The 14,629-nt window shown below is 51.2% G+C and overlaps 1 protein-coding gene across 2 annotated transcripts; it reads left to right on the top strand.

Annotated features, from left to right (window-relative positions):
- The first annotated feature begins 5,020 nt into the window (after window positions 1-5,020).
- Window positions 5,021-13,318, top strand: CXCL14 (C-X-C motif chemokine ligand 14). Of its 2 annotated transcripts, NM_001193507.1 has the most exon segments (4): window positions 5,021-5,285; window positions 5,461-5,566; window positions 9,324-9,437; window positions 12,132-13,318. In NM_001193507.1, coding segments are annotated over 4 exon segments (336 nt in total). In that variant the 5' UTR covers window positions 5,021-5,185; the 3' UTR covers window positions 12,148-13,318.
- Window positions 13,319-14,629: the final 1,311 nt, after the last annotated feature.

Below are 14,629 nucleotides of genomic sequence, written 5' to 3'. Positions count from 1 at the left end.
TTGCAGTGTAAAGAACAAAACCAGAGATAGTTCTTGGGAACCTTGGTCGTTCAACCTCCTTCACCCCAGAACACGGCCAGGGAAGGAGTCAGCATGCAGGGCTGTAGCTGAAGGAGAGCTGCAGAGAGGAGGCAGCTGGCTGCCCAGACTCCACAGGCTACAGGTAATAGGCAGAGGGAGGAGCTGGAGAGGGAGAGGCACCCGCCAGGCTTGGACTCAGAGCCAGCAGCCACACAACACAATGGAAGCAGGTATTTTGGGGTGACCCACCATGTCATGAGTGGTGATGGGGCCAGACAGGTTCCTGGAGCCCAGGATCTTGTTCTGGTCTAAGTAACTAGGTACAGGACACAGAGACAGGAGGCTGGCTAACATTAATGCACAGGGAGATCTTGTATGCAATCAATCCCATTGCTGGGCCTCAGTTTCCTCATATGTACAATGAAGGCCAGTTGTGGCCTCAGCCCCTACTAGTGCTGAATTCTAGGATTCCTGTCCTTCCAGGGAAGTAAAAAGGACTCCTCTTCTGAAAAGAAGGTCTGTTATGAAAAGAACTAAAAGAATGGGGGGAGGAATTGCCCTGGATCCCAGCTCCCAGGGCAGAAAACCAGCCTTGACCAATCAAGACCCCTTTCTCAGCAGACCAAGGAGTAGAGTGCCCAGACAACTGTGGGATTTCCTGGAAAGCTACACTCCTGCTATCATCATCTCCTCCTCCCAGAGACTTCACCTCTAAAACAAATGCCCTGAGGAGGAACTGGCCTCCCTGGGAATATGGACTCCCCATGGCCACCCCTACACACCCCCTGCACACACGCAAACACACAACACACTTTCTCACATGCAACCTTGCAGCCTGTGCAGCCTGCATTCAGTAGTACTCTCACACGCTGAGCTTTTGCCTGAAACATGTTTGTATTTACTTCACAGACATGGAGTGAACCCCTGCTATGTGCCAATCACTGTTGTAGACACTGAGGATGAGCAAGACAGAGACCCGCAGACACAGATAGATCATCCACAATGCACCCCCAAATAAACATGAAAATGTACAATTTGAGGTTGCTGCACATACAATGAATAAAGTAAAATCGGTGGCAACACAGAGAGGGACTGTTGTTGGAGGTATGCTTGTGTGATTGGAACTGGACAGTGAATATTGGAGCTGAGGCTCAGTGAGGAGAAGAAGGTTGTCTGTCAGTCTCTGCGGAGGAGCACTGCAGGTGGAGAGGCCAGTGAGCACAAAGGCCCTGAGGCTGCAACACGCTTGGATGTTTGAAGATAAGACAAGGTAGAGTGGCCAGAGCATAGCCTGTGGGGAGCATGGCAGGTGCTGGTCACAATGAGGTGTGTACTGCTGGGGACTTGGCTTGGACTCTGCATGAGATCAGGAGCCAGTAAAGGGCTCAGAGCAGGGACTTCCCCCAGGAGATCACTGTGTGAGCAGAGGGGTCCATGAAGGGCCAGGAGTGCCCTCCCTTCTGTGGTCACTGGTTAATTCCTTTCCATCCTTCATATCTAACTCAATGACCCCTTCTTCCAGGAATTTGTCCCCACCTCGCTACCCCGTCAGATCCCGATGAGTCTCCTAGCACCAGTCACCCTCCAGGATACCTCTGCAGGAGTTTCACGCCGATCTCTGTGGTTGTATAGTTAATATCTGCCTTCCCCACTAGACTCTGAGCTGCTTGGGGACAGGCACACAGCTGCCTTGGCTTACCTCCAACACCCAGCACCTTTCACAAAGCCTGGCACACAGTGGGTGCTCAATAAATGTAAAGAGAAGAAATAAGTAAATCCCTGGGGTCTCAGCAAAAGTCCCACTCCCTTAAGGAGTGGTGTCCTGTTTCCACTTCCTCCCTCCTCTGTACCCCCTACACTTCACGTCTACCTCTTCTGTAGAACCCAATATGACCATCAATGTGTTGACACCTGCACACACGCATGCACACACGTGCATGCACACACACAGGCAAGGCATATGTGCTGTTCTTCACTGTACCCCCAGGGACCTCCTTGAAGCAGACAGTGCCACTGTACAAAGAACGACCTCACCCATGCCCACCTGCTCAGAGGCCCATGACTTGGGCTCACTAGAGAGTCTATGCCCTGAAGGTGTGTCAGGGGCCAAGCCCACTCCCTCACCCACTTGGGCAGCATCCCCCACAGACCTGCTGGCAGAAGGTGCCACATGCTCTCCTGTACCATGGCTCCAAAAGAGGTCACACAAACAAGGGCTCAGCTCTGCTTGCACAGTGGCTGCCTTCTGCAAACCAGAGATCTGCATACACAGACTGAGGAGTGTAACTGAGGACAAACTACTGGAATGTCTGACCTCTGGTCCAGCCCAGGAAGCTGAGGAACTTTGGTCCATATTTCTAGAGCCAACTACTTTTTCCTGTGAAAACTCAGTGCCCATGATTGCTGGTGTTGTTAGATCCCAGTTAATCAATCAACATGTTCTTGAAACAAATATGTTAGAAATAAAATTGTTAATAAAAAGTAATACTTTACATGTTCTAGGAAAGCTTAGTATTTAAGAAATTCCTTTGCAGCATAAAATGCATTTTTTTGGAAGGCAATTGGCAATTTCTATGAAAAGTCTTAAAATGGGCGTGTGCCACGGCCCCATGATTCTATTTCTGAGGCCTGATCCAATGTATTATAACCTACCCCAAAATGGAGCTACAAGAATATTTGTCAAACAGCATTGGTTGTAAGAGGGTAAGGCTGAAAACAATCCAAATGTCCAGCAAGGAGTAGTCAAATTAATTCTGGCACATCTGTACCATGGAATACTCTGCATCTAAAATCATGATAATCGCACTAGTCAGCACACGTCAAACACTCTGTGCTGGGGACCACATTAAAAGCATTACATGCACCATCTCATTTAATTCTGCCTATGCTGTATATATTATTATCACCTCCATCTCACAGATGAGGAAACCAATACCAAATAGAGTTAAGGTATTTGCCCAGAGTCACACAGCTAGTACCTAGGATGCATACTCTGGCAGTTTGACTTCAGACACCAACCTCTCAGCCATGATACTACCTGGCCTCAAATGAAACCCTTAAGGGAGCTATTGTTGTAGCAAGACTAGCCACATGGAGCGATGTTCACAATATGCTAATAGGTATAGCAAGCAGGTTATTAAAGAGTATATGCAGCCTGATCCCATGTGCACATGTGCACGCAAAGCAAAGAGAGGATGCTTTGGGAAGATTTCACCCAAGATTTTACTTGCGTGAAAATGCTTGTTTTCTTCTGCTTGTGTTTTCTGATTTTTCTGGGCAAACATGCTGCTTCTGTATTAAGAAAAAGTATTTTTAGATTTTAAAACTAACATAAATGCCAAAAAGCACTCCCTCATACTCATCTTATGCATAAATGCAAATGTGCAGCTATTGGCTTAGCTTTAGGTATAGGCACAACGGCATGCATAGGCACTGCTTGCTTTTCATGGCTCGGCTTCTTCTTGAAGCAGCAAGGGCTCTCCAGCTGGGAAGAGACGACACAGATTCTTCCCATTGCACCCCTCAGCAGTCTGTCCCCATCATCCAGAAACCCTCTGGGCATTTTTGCCTCCAGGGAGCTGCCAGGCTGATGGCATAGAGCTGGGTGAGCTCTACCCTGACAGCCAAGCCCAGGGACTCCAAGAGCTTGAGATGATCCACCTCCTGTCTCTGGGTCTCTCAAGGCAGCAAGAAGAGAAGGGCAGACGGGCCTCAAAGCAACAGAGCGGCCCAGGGACAGGAGTCCCAGTTCTGCAGCCACATATACTGAGGACCCTCCTGGCCTGGTCACTTGCTTCCTGGCTCTGTGACCTTGGACAAGTTATTTCTTCTCTCAGAGCATGTTTCCACACCTGTCAAATAAAGAAATTAAAAGTACCAACTTGGAAGAAAAGTACCAATTTGTAAGAATCAAAGTAATAGATAAATTAGATATAAAATGATGGTGGCAATAAGTAACATTTCCTGGGTACTGATAACATGTATGATTTCTATAGTTCTCACAGCCACCCTATCAGAAACACTGTGACGATCTGCATTTTACAGATGATGAAACAAAAGCTGAGAGCGGTAAAGTCACTCGTGCTGATAAGTAGTGAGGAGGGAATTTCTGCCACCATGGCTGGGTCACACCACTACACCTCGCATTCTGGCACAATGTCGAGAACATGGGAAGGCCTTCATCCAGATGGTTACCATTGTCATCGCTCTCTACTAGGGCTCTCTACCTGGCTTTGGAGAGTAGTGTGAGAGTGAGGACTCCTCCTGGTTCTCCCCAATACCCAGACACTCACACAGCCACCAGGCCACTGACCCACTTTAAGGAGCTTTCCTTTGGGAGTCACCAAAACTCTCTCCCCAATACCCGCCCAACCCCCGAGCACACACACATACCCTCTTTGAGTCAGTTCCAGTGACCACAGTCAATGAATTTGCTGCTGGACAGTCTATGACAAGCCCCTGTCCAAAATTGGCCTTGTGTTCTGGCCTGGCAGGGGCCCTGGGGGGTCAGGCCTGCAGGCACTCACGCTTGGCACCTGCTCCAAAACCCTTTTGGGTCTTTGAGGATCTGGGCCCTGGGCCTGGGTCTCCCGGCAGCTCAGAAAAGTTGGCCTGCCTGGCCAGAGAGGGAACTACGCGATTCAGAAAAGTACTGCCCTTCAGCAGTCTGGGCTCCCCAAAGGCAGAGCGGGACGCTAGAAACGTGTGCGCGCAGTGGTCTGGGTGTGCAAGTGTGCGAAGGATACGTGTTGTGTGAGCGAGAGGTTAGCGGATGTGCGTGTGCGTGTGCGCGCGTGGCTCCGGGTGTGCGCTGCTGCGATAGCGGGTTCTTTCCCGGGGCGGGCGACGGGCGGGCTGGGAAGGTCTCCTCCCCTCACCACATTGAGAAATCTCAGTGAGTCACCGAGTGGTTCTGCATATTAATGAGCTCACTCGCTGCGAGGGCAGGAGCGGATTTAAAAGAGGCCAGGGCGGGCGGAGGGAGGCTGTGGAGAGAGCTCAGAGACAAGCGCAGAGCGCAGCGCACCGCGACAGACAGCCGTGGGCATCCACCGACGGCGCAGCCGGAGCCAGCCGAGTCGGAAGGCGCGCCCCGGGCAGAGAAAGCCGAGCAGAGCCGGGTGGCGTCTCCCGGCCGCCGCTCCGACGGGCCAGCGCCCTCCCCATGTCCCTGCTCCCGCGCCGCGCCCCTCCGGTCAGCATGAGGCTCCTGGCGGCCGCGCTACTCCTGCTGCTGCTGGCGCTGTACACCGCGCGCGTGGACGGTGAGTGCGGGGTGCTCCCCTTGTCGCCGTCTCGTCTCTTCCTGTCCTGGGGAACACAAGCGCCAATTTCTAGGCATCCTAGGATCCCGCGGGGGGTGGTCTGGGTGGGCACCAAGGTGGTCGAGGGGTAGGAGACTCCCTCGCAACTAAGCAGTTGCCCCGCGCTCGCTCGCAGGGTCCAAATGCAAGTGCTCCCGGAAGGGACCCAAGATTCGCTACAGCGACGTGAAGAAGCTGGAAATGAAGCCAAAGTACCCGCACTGCGAGGAGAAGATGGTTATGTGAGTTCTCGCTCCTCACCTTGAGGGGGTGTGCACTGCTGTCAACCCGATGCCAGGGCACAGCCTGGGCCTGGGTCTGGCTAACAAACATTTCTCTCTGACTTTGTCAAAGCCCTGGAAAAGGCTTCGTAATTGCCCAGCAAGTCCTTAGGACGCTGGCGAGACACTCTAGAAGACAGTCGGGAAAGGGGGTCACTGTCCCGCTCCGGGAAAGGGGGTCACTGTCCCGCTCCGGAACAGAGCCTCCCAAGTTCAGCCTTGCTAGGATTCAAATGAGTAGTCTCCCTATTTGTACCATGGGCCACCCACTCTGCTAGGGCCATCAAGGGTTAAAGGGATCCCTTGTGCCAACTCAGAAAACCTAGATTGAAATCACTTAAAGCACACCCACACCCAAACTGTGAGGCGTGCTGCCTTCCTGTCACTGGACAGAGGATTAATACAAACACTATCTTAAATCCTGACTCTCCTTCAGAGCCTTGTTCCAGTCAGAGGCCAGTGGACCGCAAGTTTTTGGCTCCTAGAGATGTCATTTTGAGAACGCTCCACGCGCTTCCCTCACCGGCTGTACTCCCTGTGGGTCGAGATACCGAGTGCTCTCCTGGGGTTAATGTGCCACATGGCTGGAGCCCTGCTTGGTGGGGATGTGGGGAATGTTGGAAAAACTGGGGCAGAGTGAGAGAACACTTAGTTTCTTGCTCCTCCGCCTTCCCAATTAACCACTTGAGGCCAGCACCTCTGCTTCCTCATCAATACGCTCTTGGCCAGGAAGGGAGCCCTTGGCAAAGCAGCTACCAAATATTTGCCACAGACCATTGGCCCCTCTTCCCCTCCCCCAGAAACAGGACGCACTTTATTCTCAGTCTGGGCAAGTGCCTTCCACCGGCTGGCCCCCACTGGCCCCAAAGCCTTCCACAGTGTCTGTGAAAGCAGGGCACACCCCCACCCAGCACCCCACATCCCCCGCCTAGGGGCTACACAAGCAGGCTGAACTTAGGGGAATTCAGAAATCCACTGGACCTGAGCTGACCCCACTGCCTTCCTTCACAGGCACCTAAATTAACACCCTTGTCCCTACCCCTTGCCTTGCAGACCAAATTCAAAGAAAACACCCAAAAATCCTTTTGGGTGGGGGCCAAGTGTCAAATGAGCTGGGAAAGGAGCTCCAAGCTCCTCAATGGTTCCAGTTTGCAAGCTAAGAATGACAGGGGGAGTTCCAAGTTAAATCTCACTCGTCTAAGAGCTGAAAACCACTCTGTATACCAAGCAAGTTTCTGAGACCTTCCAGGGGAAGAAAGCAGAGTAAAGGATGCAGTGATACCTAAAAAGAACAGAGCCCTCAGTAAATACGCTTGCCCTTTTCCTGGCTAAACTTTTGCACATATAGAGGAAAACTATAGCTAGGCAAGTGCGGGAAAGGCTTTATGGAGCCTTGTGGAAACTTGCAGGGGCCTCAGGAGATCAGCACACAATCCAATCGCCCTCTACTAAACCTCCACCCCCCTGCCCCCAGCCTCTCACCTCATCCCTGAGGGCTGGGGGCTCCTCTCCCTCTCCACGGTCCTAAAACTCTCCAAATCAGATGAGGGGCCAGCACTTTTGCAAAGCAGGTTTTCAGCCACAAAGGCTGAACAAAAGCAAATTTTCCAGCTCACCCTGAGTCACCCAGAAATCGCTGCTGAGGCTGGGGGTGGGGGCAGGGCAGGGGCCGGGGGGAAAGGTCCACTTTGCAAGTGGGAGTCTTTGCACCCAGAAGAATCCAGGAGAGTCTGAATTCTAGAAAGAGCCATTTGTGTCATAGGTCCATGGAGCTCTCACCAAAACCCTTACACAGCCTTCCCACCCCACCCCCAGAACTGTGGAGGAGAGGGTCACAGGACTCAGAATTTCTGATAGTTGCTGGAGTCACAAATCCCCATGTCTGCACTCCACAACCGATTTTCATAATCCCAGTATTATGACGTGGCATTTGAGCACTGTAGTGAGAGGGCTGAGTGTCCCTTCCTGCTCTCCCTGACCTTCAGGATTTGGGATGCACAGCCTGCACGCTGACCTAACTGAGACAGGGTTTTTATCAGGCATTGCCACGTCCTTTCCTTCAGAATGCAAAAGCAGCCTTGTAGGCAGAAAGAGAAAAGCATTTGCTAAATTCCTGCAGGGTGACTGGGCACAGTGGGGGAGAGAGACAACTAGAGTTCACTCTGAAGCCTGGCCCTTGCTCAGGGCTAGAGGAATGACCCGGGTCACAGAGGAGTCCAGTCAAAGCAGGCACCATCACCTGGCATCAGCAGGAAGACCCGCCCCTGCCCCAAGGAGCTTAGGCCCTAGTGGGGACCCCAGAAACCCAGAGCATGGAGAAGGGAAGAAAACAGGTTGCCCAGGAACATTATGCCCCCATTCTGTGGCAAGATCCAATTTTCTTTCCCCATTAATTGGGAGACTGAAGTCATGGGAATCCTGTCCCTTCCAGAACTTAGCCCATATAAGCCCTGACATTTTCCATTTGGTAACAGTGGGGAACTAGCTGACCTCTGTCCCTCTCTTCCCACTCTTTCCACTCTCACTTCCAGTCTCCCTTCTTTGCCCTCCAAGCCCATTCCAGAATCCCAGTCTACCATCATAGCTTGCATGGCTGTGACTCCTCAAGAAGTGGCATCCTCACCTCTCGCCTTGCACTTTTCCAAATACCCTAGGTGGTCCCTTATTCCCCCCAACTCCTGTCATGCCTGTGGCCCAGCCCCGGCTTAGAGAGGCTCAGAAGTTCTGAGCAGCAGGCTTGCCTCGCCCTCCAGGCTGGAGCCCCCACAGCAAGGCTACTCTCTCCTCTTGGCCACTTCATCTTCCATGACCAATGACTACTAACAGTAACTATTAATTGTGCATCTACCAGGTTCTGGGCACTTTGTAAAGACTGTATCTTTTAATCATCCCAATAACCCTGTGAGATAGTCCTATTATTGTGCCCATTTTACAGATGGCCAAACTGGATTCAGAGAGGTTACCCAAGGTCCCACAACCAAACTTGAGATTCAGCCCCAGGCCCCTACCGTCTGCACAACACCTGCTTCTCTACCACATGGCTGGGCTTCCGCTGGGTGTTGGGACATTGGCTGATAGAGGCCTGAGATCTTCAGGCTGTGCAGAAGAGAGGTCTTACTCTTCTGCTTAGGGGTGAGATACCTGGCACCTCACACAAGGCCAACAAGACTTTGCCTCAGGATCAGGAGATGCCCAGCGCTGGGACAATCTATGGTGGGTCAGAGGGAACTGGGGTTGAGGAGACAGAAACCAGAGTGTCTGCGGGGCATGTCTGAGCCTTACCATGAGCTCCTCAAATCCAAGGACAGAGGTGTTGGCATGTGCACCTTGCTGGCATTAGCTTTCTCCACCTCCTGATCCCAGGCTCAGAGGGGCTGGAAGAGTCCTCTGACCTTTGTTCCCCAAAAGAGGCCTGGGCCCTGGAGACAACACACTGCATGAGGTTGGGGGTGGGAGAGACCATCCGAGACTCTCAGGACTCCCAGGGGAAAAGTGAGGGAGGGTTAGGCCCTAATATGGAGTCAGAGAATAAGGGGACAACCAGAACCTTCCAAAGAGCCAGCCTGGGAGTGAGCACATAAGTAGGCTCCCTTGAGAGGAGGCAGGAAGCCGCAGTCTCTCAGGACCCCGACTTAGCCCAGGGCCACTCACAGGCCACAGGAGAGGCAACATGCTATTCAGCCTCCTCAACCCTCCACCTCATCCTGCTCCATTTCAGCATCACCACCAAGAGCGTGTCCAGGTACCGAGGTCAGGAGCACTGCCTGCACCCCAAGCTGCAGAGCACCAAACGCTTCATCAAGTGGTACAACGCCTGGAACGAGAAGCGCAGGTACGCGCTGCCTCTGCTCACCTTCCTTCCCGCCACACCCAGCTGTGGCTCTCAGGATGGGAAGGGACCCCCCGCCACCAGGTCATCTAGCCCCATCTAATATGTGAACACACACCACAACATCCACGGCAAACAGATACTCAGGCATTGCCTACATACCCCCAGGGACGAGGAACTCACCACTTAACAAAGCTAGCTATGCATCTCTTGTCCATTTGCAAGCATGGCAGGGTTTCTCATTTTGTAAACTAAAGTCTGCCTCACTCTAATATTTACATTATAATCTTAATTTCTCTTTTTATTTAAGTTACATAAGTTGTTAAATGGCAAGGTGAGCACTGGCATAGCTGCCAGGGGAGCTCTGAGTGTTCAGTGGGGTGAAATGTGACCAATTAGGTGACAGTGTATGTTGGCTAAAAAACTGTGCTATAAAACCATGAGGTGCTGAGGATGATCTTTGCCAGAAACATGTTTTCTTCTCCAAGGTGCCTCACTCTCTCTGCTGCCCAGAAACCTGATAAACTCCTTCCTTTGCAGGTGCTGGAAGGCACCACGGGTTTGGCTCTTTAAAATCAGAGCCACTGTTAACCAAGGCAGGCAGCAATGTTAAAAGCACCAGCACCCTGAACCAGCCCTGTACTTACTGGGCACTGTTTCCTCATAATCAGAAGGTGACTTCCCAGCTCTGGTCTCTTGGGGTCTTATGTCTGTCCTTGGAGGAGGAATCCAGTTCCTAGCTCCCCTGTACCACGTGAAGGTAGCCTGTCCTGCCTCACTCCTCAAATACGCAGAGTTTATTTCTACCTTTGCCTGCATAGTATGATCAGGAAGCGCACACACACACACACGCACGCATGCACGCATGCACCATGCAGGTGACTTTCCCAGGAGCTAGTGTCAGCACCCTCTGCTGCAGAGGGGGAAATCAAGGCTAAATGGGAGAGAGGGGTGACTTGCCCGGGAGCACAGGGCAAAGCCAGGATAGCAAACCAGGCCTCCTGGTGCTATTCCACGAGCTGCCCTCACAGGGTGGAAGGCGTAGCCACAGTGGGTGCCTGCATTGCCCTCCCATCACCCGGCCCAGCCATGCCACACCAAGCTCAGCCCTGTGACCAGCTCTCCAAGAGCTGACACTCAGGCTCAACCCCTGTATCTGAGCCTTTTTTGCTGCCTCCAAAACCGCCTCATCTGCAGTTGCTTGAAATAGAAAGTGATGAGAGCGAGAAATTATTTTCTATAAATCTGATGGAAATGAAGCCCTCTTTCTGGTCAAGCCAGGCAGCTCATGTGGCAAAGGCCAGAACTGCCCAGTCCACTCTCTGTCACCCTCCAGGCCCTGTGTCATCAAAACTGGCAGAAGGCTAATCCCATGGGCAGGTTATGGAAGAGGCTAAGGACATCTTGATCTGACTGCTGGGGGATACTCAAACCTTTAACTCACCTTGCTCCTCCCCTCTACCTGAGCTGCAACCTGGAAAAGCAGGCACCCACAGGTCTAAACATGGCCCTGCTTTTTTTTTTTTTTCCTGAAAATTCCAATAATAGCAACAAGAGCCTCTCAGCTACCAGGCCTACTCTCACTTTGCTATAAAATTAGTTCACCCCTCTTTCTTGGAGTGTTAAGGTCCCTGCCCTCCCCACCTCCCTCCCCTGAAAAAAGTTGAAAATATCTTAATGAATGTAGAACAGTAATAAAGGAAGTGTTTGAAGTCCTCTTTGTACAGAGAAAGAGAGAGAGAATGCCAAAGCTAGGTTAGAGAAAGGAGAAGGTTATACGGTGGGCTCAGGCCCATGGGTGCCACACAGAGGAGCTCTGTGCACTTCAGAGACCAGAGCTTCCAGGGAGCTTCCGGCCACCACAGGAAGCGCCGAGTCAGGCATTTTATTTCAGTGCATAATTCGGTGGTCTTACTCAGAAATCAAGAACAAGACAGAGAAGTGATAGGCTGAGTGTAAAGTACGGCCCCAGGGCAGCCATGGGGCAGAACTAGAAGAAAGCAAAATATCTAACTGGGGACAGCTTGAGAGGTGAGGGGAAGGAGGGGTTGGAAACCAGTAGAGATGAGGCAATGCAGCCAGGAGCAGGGACTGAGGGGCACAGGCCTCCTGCACCACTTCCCCACCCCACCAACCACCTCTTCTATCTCTAGGAAGCAGCTTCTAGAGCTAACATTCTTCTGGAATACATGCATTCTTTGGGCAAAATACAAAGAAATATATAAGCCTAAGTCAAGGTAGAGAATGCCTCCCACCCTTGCTATTTTCTCTAAATAGAGAGGCCGAGTACAGACGCGGAAAGAAACAAGGAGGTGCGGGAGCAGCCCACCATGCTAGAGAGAGACTGCATTCCTGCCACTAACAGTCAGTGGCCACTGGGCAAATCTTAAGTCTGTGGTGCCTCAGTTTCCTCATATGCAAAGCTGGTTTGCTCCATAGGCCTCTGAGGACAAAATGAGATTGCAGAGGTGAGATTGCAGACGGTTAGAAAGGACAAAGCCACACTGATGTGAGTTTTCATGGTCCCTGGGACCACATCCTCAGAAGGGTCCCTCCCACTTCTCCCTGGGGGTTCCTGTAGTCCTAAGACAGGGGCAGTCCCTGCAGACCAGATGCAAATGAAGCCACTTAGCCAGCAGCTTGTGAACTGCCTGCCTCATGTCCTGAGCCACTTACACATGTGTTTTTTCTCCCTAGGGTCTACGAAGAATAGGGTGAAAAATCTCTGATGGGAAAACTCCAGACCAGTTGGGAGACTTGTGCAAAGGACTTTGCAGATTTAAAAAAAAAAAAAAAAAAAAAAAAAAAAAAAAAAAAAGCCTTTCTTTCTCCCAGGCATAAGACACAAGTTATATATTGTTATGAAGCACTTTTTACCAACGGTCAGTTTTTACATTTTATAGCTGCGTGCGAAAGGCTTCCAGATGTGAGACCCATCTCTCTTGTGCTCCAGACTTCATCACAGGCTGCTTTTTATCGAAAAGGGGAAAACTCATGCCTTTCCTTTTTAAGAAATGCTTTTTTGTATTTGTCCATATGTCACTATACATCTGAGCTTTATAAGCGCCCGGGAGGAACAATGAGCTTGGTGGACACATTTCATTGCAGTGTTGCTCCATTCCTAGCTTGGGAAGCTTCCGCTCAGAGGTCCTGGCGCCTCGGCACAGCTGCCACGGGCTCTCCTGCGCTTATGGCCGGTCACAGCCTCAGTGTGACTCTGCAGTGGCCCCTGTAGCCGGGCAAGCAGGAGCAGGTCTCTCTGCATCTGTTCTTTGAGGAACTCAAGTTTGGTTGCCAGAAAAATGTGCTTCATTCCCCCCTGGTTAATTTTTACACACCCTAGGAAACATTTCCAAGATCCTGTGATGGCGAGACAAATGATCCTTAAAGAAGATGTGGGGTCTTTCCCAACCTGAGACTTTCTGAAAGGTTCACAGGTTCAATATTTAATGCTTCAGAAGCATGTGAGGTTCCCAACACTGTCAGCAAAAACCTTAGGAGAAAACTTAAAAATATATGAATACATGCACAATACACAGCTACAGACTCACATTCTGTTGACAAGGGAAAACCTTCAAAGCATGTTTCTCTCCCTCACCACAACGGAACATGCAGTACTAAAGCAATATATTTGTGATTCCCCATGTAATTCTTCAATGTTAAACAGTGCAGTCCTCTTTAAAAAGCTAAGATGACCATGCGCCCTTTCCTCTGTACATATACCCTTAAGAACGCCCCCTCCACACACTGCCCCCCCAGTATACGCCGCATTGTACTGCTGTGTTATATGCTACGTACATGTCAGAAACCATTAGCATTGCATGCAGGTTTCATATTCTTTCTAAGATGGAAAGTAATAAAATATATTTGAAATGTACCAAAATTCTAGACTGCTGCCTTTTTTCTATTTAAGCTAGGATGACAATAAAATGTTTACCATGTCCTGAAAAAATAAGGACAAATATGCTGGGAAAGAAAACTGGTATTTCCCAAATACCTGTCAACACCATCACCTCTGTGGAATGTGTGGAGCTGTCATTACAGTTGGGAAGCCAAGAAGCCAGGCCTTGAGGCTAAGGCTCCTTCCCCGACGATTCCTACCCCTGCAGCAGGTTTATCAGAGTGGGTAGGTTGGAGCACAGGGAACTAGAGGGTCATGATTCCAGCCTCCTCCACCCAAGACCACACTGAGCCTCAGCACCAGAGGGCAGCAAAGAGCCTGGATGCCTCAGCCAAGGGCTCTGCCAGTTCCCTGGGGCTGCCTGAGGACGGTGACAATGGAGGACTGGTGTAATTATTGCCTCCTGTGAGCCAGACCCTGTGCGGAGAGCCTTACATGCCCTATCTCTTTGAATTCTGGTAATGACCACAACGGGGGTGGTCCTACTGAAGCTCCATTTTACAGATGAGAAAACCAAGGCTCAGTGAGGTGATCACACCATTTAGAGAAGATAGTAGATGGGGCCAGTCAAGATGCCCTGGGGTCCAGGGCCCCAAGACGCCAGGGGGACTCGAGGAGGTGGGAAATGCCCACCTGGGAGGCTGTGGGACTCCGGAGCTGGGCATCTGGGAGCCACACCTGGGAGATACTGGAGCTGTTCCTGCTCCTGCCAGGTGGACAGGTGGACCATAGGGCACACCTCATGGTGCTTCTAGGGACTGCATGAGGTAAGCCCCTGTAAAGCACTTAGCAGGACACCAGGGTGTGGTGAGCATGTGGTAATGGAAGCCCTTTTTTTTTTTTTTTTTTTTTTTTTTCCTGAGACAGGGTCTTGCTCTGTCACCCAGGCTGGAGTGCAGTGGCACAATCATGATTCACTGCAGCCTCGAACTCCTGACCTCAAGGGATCCTCCTGCCTCAGCCTCCCAAGTAGCTGGGACTACAGGCACATACCACCATGCCTGGCAAGACGGGCTCTCCCTATGTTGCCCAGGCCAGTCTGAAACTCCTGGACTCAAGAATCCTCCTTCCACCTCAGTCTCCCGAAGTGCTGGGATTACAGGCATGAGCCACCATGCCCAGCCAGAAGCTGTTTGAATAAGCACAACACCAGGCCAGCTACTTTGCACTTTGTACCAGCTACCCACAGCGCTGCATCTCACTGTATCCTAAAGTCAGCCAGGCCCCGAAACAGGCCTCTCTGCCCTCACTGAGTTCTCCACACCCAGAAGGACTGCTCATGGGGACTGGCCTC

The sequence above is a fragment of the Macaca mulatta genome, chromosome 6 (genome assembly GCF_049350105.2).
Source record: "Macaca mulatta isolate MMU2019108-1 chromosome 6, T2T-MMU8v2.0, whole genome shotgun sequence".
Taxonomy (NCBI): Eukaryota; Metazoa; Chordata; class Mammalia; order Primates; family Cercopithecidae; genus Macaca; species Macaca mulatta.
This window is presented reverse-complemented; position numbering and strand designations above follow the sequence as displayed.

Excerpts from the sequence above, each read along its gene's own strand:
- CXCL14 (XM_078004248.1), top strand. The coding sequence starts at position 12,163 with ATGGGAAAACTCCAGACCAGTTGGGAGACTTGTGCAAAGGACTTTGCA.